The sequence below is a fragment of the Poromitra crassiceps genome, assembly GCF_964638095.1.
Source record: "Poromitra crassiceps genome assembly, chromosome: 10".
NCBI classification, from domain to species: Eukaryota; Metazoa; Chordata; class Actinopteri; order Beryciformes; family Melamphaidae; genus Poromitra; species Poromitra crassiceps.
Window position 1 is genome coordinate 31,166,384 of NC_139631.1, and position 9,060 is coordinate 31,175,443.

The 9,060-nt window shown below is 42.9% G+C and overlaps 1 protein-coding gene across 1 annotated transcript; it reads right to left on the minus strand.

Moving 5' to 3' along the window:
• Window positions 1–585: 585 nt before the first annotated feature.
• On the minus strand, window positions 586–7,643 carry ido1 (indoleamine 2,3-dioxygenase 1; the record flags this gene model as incomplete). The annotated part of the gene is made up of 10 exons (XM_083645390.1): window positions 586–1,022; window positions 2,798–2,946; window positions 3,123–3,174; window positions 3,270–3,387; window positions 3,601–3,700; window positions 3,810–3,824; window positions 3,933–4,051; window positions 4,679–4,798; window positions 4,890–4,985; window positions 7,551–7,643. 10 exons carry the CDS (start codon window positions 7,641–7,643, stop codon window positions 586–588), a joined length of 1,299 nt encoding a protein of 432 aa, XP_083501516.1.
• Between the last annotated feature and the right edge of the window lie 1,417 nt (window positions 7,644–9,060).

Here is a 9,060-nt window from a genome sequence, read left to right on the forward strand (position 1 = left end):
AAAATAGTGTGTTAGAGATTACCAGAGATGGTTTACAACATAATTTATGTTGTTATATTTACATTACGTCATTTGGCAGACGCTTTTATCCAAAGCGACTTACAATAACACATTTTTGTCAGCAACAGAGCAATCAACTATGCAGCACAGTCTATGACAACTACAACTTCTGAAGGAACAGTGGTACAAGTTTAGTTTAGGTTAGTATTTTGTTTTTGTTTTTGTTTTTTGTTATTGCATTTAGGGCTGCTCGATTATGGCAAAAATCCAAATCACGATTATTTTGACTGATATTGAGATCAATATCATTATTAAACGTGATTACTCATTGACTTTGGCAACATCATGCATTTGCAAAATGTATCTTTTTAATGCTGGATGTCTTTGAACTTTAAATATAATTTAAGGGAAAAACAAGGAAATAAATGAAAAATAAAAGTATTCTTATTTTTTGTAGATAAATAAATAGGCTAACTAAAATATGAATATATAAAAATAATAATAACTGTTTTATCTCGATTGTCTTGTTTTCATAATTGTGGGAATCCAAAATTGTAACTGAGATTAAAATCCGATTAAGCAGCCCTAATTGCACTGTGCATCCTCTTTGAAAGTCAGTTTTTGGCTCTGTTTATCTTTGCCGCTCTCTGGCAGGTAGGCGTCTCTGGTTTGGTCCCTCACAGTCTTAAGAAAGGTCATGATGCCTGAGCCGCCGGTGCCCCTTTCCTCCAGCGCTGTGGGGGCCCTGCTGACCGTTTCGCACCCCACCGAGGCCGAGGCCTGACCGTGGCTGCGGAGCTGGCGGGCGCGGGCAGCGGGCACCGTGATGAAGCGGCTGACGACGTTGATGTGGTAGCTCCGGAACGCCAACACCTTGGTGACACAGAGCTGAAAGGCCTGGCTGAGCCGCTCGCTGGCCCGCTGATGGACAAAGGTCCTCAGGGAAGGTTGCAGTGAGATGTCATGGATCAGCTGCTTGTGGGCGGGAAGCATGTAGTTCCTCATGCGCATTAGAAAGGCACCTGTAGGTACAGTAAGAGGGCAGTATCATCGTCATCACACTCAATTTCTCTCATTGCTTCCCTGCCTACGAACACGAGGGTCGCAGGTTCGAGCTCCTGTGTTACCGCCGGCTTGGTCAGGCGCCCATACATTCACAATTTTGGCCCTGTCTGTGGGTGAGAAGCCAGATTAAGGGTATGTGTCCTGGTCACTGCACTAGTGCCTCCTCTGGTCGGTCGGGGCACCTGTTTGTGGATGAGGGGAACTGGGGGAATTGCGTGAACCTCCCGCCTGCTACAACCTGCCAGTGATACTCCTCAGTGTCAGGTGAGAAGAAGCGACTGACTACGGCACATGTGTCAGGGGAAGCATGTGCTAGTGTACAACTATCCCCAGATGGCCAGAGGGGGTTAACTAAGCTACCCAAGATACCCACTGGTGTAACATATTGCACATGGGACACTTCAGTGACCGTCTGAATTTGAAGTCATACATGACTTCTGTCACAAACATTTCGGCTAATTGTCTTGATTCTATCCCAGGAAAAGGCCCACAATCCTTCCGTTTGTCTTCAGTACCGCAGGGATGACATATTTTTGTAGGCTTACCCTGGAAGTCCCTGCATGCACTGCTGGTTCGTAGGGGGAAAAGGCAATGGGATTTTTGTATGGGAACAAACGAGGACCACTTTTGTGACTTTTGGAGCACAACACTGGGCTTTGCGGGCTGGGGAAAATCGAATCATCCGATAAGGGGAATCACAAAACAAACATGGCACAATGAGTGTTCCTGACTGAAACTTGATAAAAAAAATCCTCTCATTCCTCTCCCGCACTGTTGTAATCAAAGGAAAAATGTGTGTGTGTGTGTGTGTGTGTGTGTGTGTGTGTGTGTGTGTGTGTGTGTGTGTGTGTGTGTGTGTGTGTGAGTGAGAGAGTGAGAGAGACAGAGGGGGGTGTTGGGGTTAAGGAGAGAGTGAAAAAAAGGAATTGGATTGGCTGTTGACAGAATTTGAATTAAGAAGAGAGTGAAACAAAGGAATCTGATTGGCTGTTGACAGAATTCAAATTAAGGAGAGAGTGAAACAAAGGAATCTGATTGGCTGTTGACAGAATTAGAATTAAGCAGAGAGTGAAAAAAAGGAATCTGATTAGCTGTTGACAGAATTCGAATTAAGAAGAGAGTGAAACAAAGGTTGGCTGTTGACAGAATTCAATTAAGGAGAGAGTGAAACAAAGGAATCTGATTGGCTGTTGACAGAATTCTAATTAAGGAGAGTGAAACAAAGGAATCTGATTGGCTGTTAACAGAATTCTAATTAAGGAGAGTGAAACAAAGGAATCTGATTGGCTGTTGACAGAATTCTAATTAAGGAGAGAGTGAAACGGCCAGGCCGGGCCGACCACGCCACCCCCCACATGCAATTCAGCATAGCGCCACTTACTGGCAAACAAAAAGTGGTTTATCTCGAGAACCATTTGTGGGATTGACTTCAAACTTGGGGAGTGCGCTTAGGGGGGCCTGACAGAGTCCAGTGCCACATTTCGTGCAATTTGGCATACTGGCCTACTGGCAAACACAAAAAGTGGTTTATCTCGAGATTGCAGCATTGATGAATGCTCCATATAACAGTTATGAAATTGGTTCAGGCATCATGAATGTGTTTTAAATTATGTACTATTCAGCTCAGTGTTCTGTTATTCAGTGTGACCGAATTGTGTGTGTGTGTGTGTGTGTGTGTGTGTGTGTGTGTGTGTGTGTGTGTGCATGTGTGTTCAATAATCAACCCTCTTACCAGTTTCTGCTTGATGTTTGACTCCCAGCAGTTCGTCAAAGCAGTGCAGCAGGTTGCTCTGTGCAGCGCTGCCCCCTGAATACTCCATAGCTTCAGTCTGGACCCCCTCATACACCATCCCCTTTGGCATGGCGGGGTTGTCTTTCCACCTAACCATGTGTACATAGGCACACACGCACACACACGCATGCACACACACACACACACACACACACACACACACACACACACACACACACATTACGAAAATAGCTTCTGCTGTGCAAATGTCATCTAACTAACGAAAACAAAAATGCTCTTTTTTCTAAGAGAGGTCAACATGTACCCAGACAGATAGATCCTCATAATTCCATAGAAGACTGACGGCTCCACGTACACTTGAGGGGAAAAAAACAAAGGCAGATGCATAACAATGTGAGTTAACTAAATGAATATGAATACATCAAGTACCACAATATGTTGGGGTCATTACCTTGCATCAATTTGACTGCATCTGTCATGTCCTGTATTGACTGGCTGATGTCCTCCAGGGCTTTGGCCACAGCCTCAGCATCACCACACCGGACGCCATTGATCACAACAGGAATGCTCTGCAAACACAGATCCATTGACGGTGCCATGTTTGAGAAAGCTTTGTCATACATCAGCACTGCTTTAAAATGTCCTCTATTTGTTCAGTGTTTGTGCCTGTTTCTGGTTTCCCATTATCGGTCAGCCAATCACATACAATTAGTCTTCGGATTAGTTGTCTTTCCATGGGAGCACACTGCATGAATCAGCTTATTTTTCAAAAAGAGATTCACCCTCAGAGCCGGAACCGCAGCCAGCTCCACCAGCAGAGTGACCATGAAGAAACCCCGGACACTGTCCCCACCTGGGAGGGTGAGCAGCAGCTCCAGGTTCCTGGATGATCCAAAATAAAACAACAGCGTTTGACATGACAGGTGGGTACCATTAATTATAATGCTACAGTACAGTATATCCTGTCTCTGTAGACTGATAACATACTTACTCCATGTCAAAAGGTCTGGCACAGGGGATGAGAAGGTGAACATGAAAAAGAAATGGGACAGATCCTTATGGACATGTTTATGATAAACCCAAACAGCATGCAGAAGGTTGTTGTCCTCCTTACCCCTCTGGATCCCTCTTCTTCCAGTTAGCCAATACTGCATCCGCATGAGTGAGAATAGGGGGAAGCCCTAAGCGCTGTGATACCTCCCAGTATGGAACGGCCAGGTTACGGGGCAGGGTCTTGAAGGAAAATGATGAAGTCAAATGTCATTGACATAATTGTAGATTGTAGCAAATGTGATTGAATTGATCTGATATACGGTACTATTTTCAGCATAATACTACTTGAGCTAAACCTTTTCTAAGCTGACTGTAATCGCATAGGGATGGGACTAATTAATCTTGGTAGCAGGGTGAATAGTGAGAGGCCTCCTATGTCGACGTCTGCAATATGTTAATTTCCAAGATCCATTTGAAGTCCATTGGATGGGAAAGCGTGTTGGATCAAGCCAGGATGTCCTGCAGGAGTTAGAAAAAAATGATCCCTCGACAGTTGGACATTCTGATGGATGGTGTCTGGAAAGCGTCTCTGCTTCTGATTCATCCACTGAAAATGTGTCACAAAATCTTCAAGACTGATAGAGCCAACACTTCATACAAGTTCATGACATCCTCCAGTCGGCCAAAGTAGGTATTCGACCGTGTGACTTTCTCCAAACTCAGTTGTTTACAAGTTAGATAACGGAACGCTCAACTTTGACCGGAATGTGTTTACATCATGGTCCATCTGAAATGTGTGTGGTGCAGTATGGGAACTGTGGTCAGTGCCAGAAGGGGAAAGAGAACATGAGAGAGACAGACAGATACCTTAACAGTGTCATTCTCCCCCTCTTGCCAGGCGTACCCCATGGTCATCATACTGAGGGCCAGGTGGGCCAGCCGCAGCTCCCGGTGTCTCTCCAGAAACTGGCTGCTCAACAGCGGCATCTGGGGGAAGAGGGGAGCAACCTGCACTGAACTGAGGCAGGACACCTTAAATACAGTTGGTTATCCTGGACAGTTGATCATCCACACTTACCTTGTGAATACAGGAGCGCAACTTGTGAGAGCGTATGAGTTCTGGGACACGCATTGCGATATCCATCCATGGCTGGTAGTATGGCGGCAGCTTTTCCTTTAAACATGAGGTTGCAGCATGATGGTACAGTAAAAAAAATGATTTTGTTTACATCTGAAACCATATGACAGGGATGGTCACAAGTCTTTTTTTTTTTTTTGCAAGTCCAAGTCAAGTCTCAAGTCTCTTATGGCTGTAATGAACATTATATCATCTGCTGCCATCTGGTCTGTTTATAGAACACTGCAGGAATTCAAAGCATATCCTCCTGTATTATCATCACTCCTTTATCTATTGGCATACAGTAGCCTATCAGCATTGATAAGTTGGTATATTATCACTGTAAACAGGCTATTGCAATGCATTATTATTAATTAATACACAGGACAAGATGTTACTATCCCTTGTGCCAAAATCCGAGGAAAAACACATTTAGAAGCCCAATCCAGAATAAAACAAGCTAACAGGCTAACAAACTAATAAGCAAGACACAAATCACCAGTTACCTACCCTAGCCAACAGCAGTATGAAGCATGTCATTGGGGTTTTCAAGTGGGCACCTTCCTTCACCGACGTTTCGTTAAGTTAGGCCCACGACACCTCAAGAAGGCTTAACGGTGTAATCCAGCGTCCTGGAAACACCCCCCTCCATGCTACCACCGCACAACTGCATATTACCTCACTATCTAAGCCTAGCTATCCAGGTCAGTTCGGTATGACATTCCTAACTACACCACCACTGTCAATGATTCAGTAATGCAATATGAAAACACACACACAATGAAAGCTTATAGTTAGTGAATAACTGATAATAATATACATAGGCGCCGATTTATGTTTCTGCCAGTGGGTGCCCATGCCAACACAAGCCACACGCCCCCCCCCCCCCCCCCCCTAGCCTTTAGTTTAGACAGTTTATCCAACTTGTTCCCACTCCAATATATCTAATAATCTAATAATATATATCATCATCCTGTCCTCTTTTCCCCTTCCTCTTTGAACACTGCAATCTGGGCTTGCTAAACCCTGACGTCATCTGCCATTAATTTATGCGTTTACTTTTGCTACTAGGACATCCAAGCAAGTTCTGACAGAGACTACAGTAATGCCATTGGAGCATTGGACAAACACATTTGCATATTCCCCCATGCCTTGTTCCTTACAAACTTTCCTTACAAACTTTTGACATGGAAGTAACCAAATTAAATAAGTGGTGGGTGGAAATAATCATTAGCCTATTCTTAGCATGCAGTTTTGGAACATTCAATAAAGACAAATAAAAAATAGACTGACACCGTAAGTGGTACAGACATGGTATGAGAGTGGTATATATACCCATCACACCAATATCTATTTCAGTGTAGAATGGTTAGTTCTTTGCTCTGCTCTCCCCTAGGAGCACCGGGAGCAGGGAATTTGTCCTTCTCAATGTATATTGCTCAGGCCCCGGGGCACCCACGGTTTCGGCGCCCATGATAATATAGAGAGGGTGGCTAAAAGAGGGTTTATATATTTTTTTAATATAGACTAACATTACTCAGGGTAAGAGGAAAATATTGCTAGCAATTATTAAGCTTGCAACTGTAACCTATTTTTCAATAACAGTTAGAGTACAACAGAATGACATTCAGCTCATTAAACATTTATTTAATGTGCAACAAAACAAAACAAAAAACACAGATTGTCACGAGTCCCAAATCTCGAGTCTGAGTCAAGTATCTTAAGTCTCATCTTAAGGAAGAGTCTCAAGTCAAGTCTCAAGTCACGTGCGACTTAAGTGCGACTTGAGTTCAAGTCGCAATAAAGTCCAAGTCCCCATGTCCTGCATGAAGGACAGATGATGGAAGAATAGAGAAACTTTCATTTCGAATTTGCAGGACTTGTGAGCCAAAGCTTGTATTTCAGCTTTAATTTATGTTTGCAAAGTGACCTTGGACTTGGCAAAGGCTTTGAATGCAAATTAATTTTGTAAACTGCAATCCGTAGGGATACGGTTCAATACACAAAGCAAACAGAAATGATGCCCAATTTCAAAGTTCGATCAGTTGAAAGCTCTCAGCTCTCATATTCCAGCCACAACTGTTAATCGCTCTATCATGACAAACTAAAAAGGCTGAATACATGTGATATAACAGAAAATACACTTGAACAAATCAATGCATGCCCATACAACAGGAGTCAGCAGCCTAGGGCACAGGTGCCACCTCTGGCATGTGAAGGGTTAGCCAGTGGCATGGCAGCGCACAGTATTAATAAGTGCACAATTGAGATTTTGAATTTGAGAAGTGCCTTGGAAAATTATCTATTTCACAGCCATTTGCAGTTGCGCGCATGTTTTTTTTAATTTTTTGGGTGGAATAAAATTACAGACCTGTTGGCGATTTAAATTTTGATCTGCGAGTCATTCATCTTGGTGTGGCAGTGGCACAATGATTGACAAGCAAAGTTGAAAATGGCACTTCATATCAAAGTTGCCGACCCCTGCCATACAATAATCAATTACGCTCACAATTAAATTCCAGGTACTGTGATTTCCTGGCAGTAAGATATTGCATTATGCCTTCCCTTGTATAGTGGTAAAGCGGAGGGTGCCCTATTCCATAATAAAGCTGTTTTCCCTACCAGAGGTTGAGGAAGGAGGAAGCCCAGCTCCTCGGAGAAATGGTAGAGGTCCAGAGAGAAGGGAGCCTGGGAGCCTGTGACAGCAGCAGCCATAGAGAACACAAGAGGAACCCACAGACAGCAATGAGCCTCTGACAGTCTGAATGCGTCACCAGATCCCAACCTGTCTGACCTGGACTCTGTCACAGAGTTCACTTGTAAGCTGTGGTCAATAACAGCCCAGGGATTGCTTACACAACACCCTTACCTTCAGACTTCAAAGCTATTGCACAATATGACAAAATCATTATAATATTTGTTGTTTCATTCTGAGCTATATTTAAAGACTTAACTTCCAGTGTTATCATGTATCATCATGTTTCCAAACAAATATAACAAGTGTAAGTTCATTGTGTATAATGTGTGGTGGCATGATGAGAGATGGGTAGCATTTGCATTACAATATTTTAGAAAATGTATCAATTTGAAGTTCTTCTGGCCAGAAATATGAGTTTTACAGATGATTTGCTTATGTAAACACCACAGGAGGTATCCAACCACACCAGTAAACTTGCAAGACCTGAACAAAAGGCCTGAGCAGGTACTGTAGGCTTAATTATGAACCAATGCAAGTCAGAGAGCACAGACTACAGTACATGATGTGTACAAAGGTTATCTCTCCTCTATCCACTGTATCTACTGTGTCCTCCTCTTTATCCACATGCCCACCCTGACACACACTGTGGAGTGTGGAAGAACAAATACCAAATTGGAGTTAAATGTCTCAAAACAGACACTATAGTTATTAGGGTCGTCACAATTTCCAACTTCGATACGATACTCAGGAAAATATCGATGATCAATACAATTTTCGATACCACGGGGGGAGAATATGACAACAGATCAAGAGGCATATAAAGTAAGAGTGATGGACGGACAGAAGCACACTTCTCCATAATCTAGGCCCCATAAAAGTTATTAAAAACGTTGCATTTACAAAGCAGATTAGCCCTGCTCTAGTCATCAGTATTGTTGCAAATGACTATTGTATCCATACATTCTTTTGTATCAATACATCGATACTATCAGTCCTGTTGCAAACTTTGCCGTTTCAAACTTTGAGCATTTATCTACAACCATAGTGCTGTGGAAAATACAGAATATGTGACTAATTTCTGTAAATTATTGTGATCCATTTGTTGAAGGAAATCCATGTTGATCTCTGCCTGTGATGACAAAGACGGAGTAAAGAAATTCAGAGTATCAGCCTCACCTGGTGGAGCAGACTAAACATTGCAGGATAAAGGATGTCACCGTGCACTGGTATCTCTCAGTCCTCCCTATCCCACCCAGCACTTTACAATTCAGAACTAGACCAACCAGAGACCAGAGTCACCAGACCAAATGCAACTACAAATGCATTTCACATAACCCATATGGGTAATGTGAAATGCTTTTAGAACTACAATATATGAAACTGTTCTTTCACTGCAAACATATTGTGGCTCTGGCATATAAATGTGCATTGAAA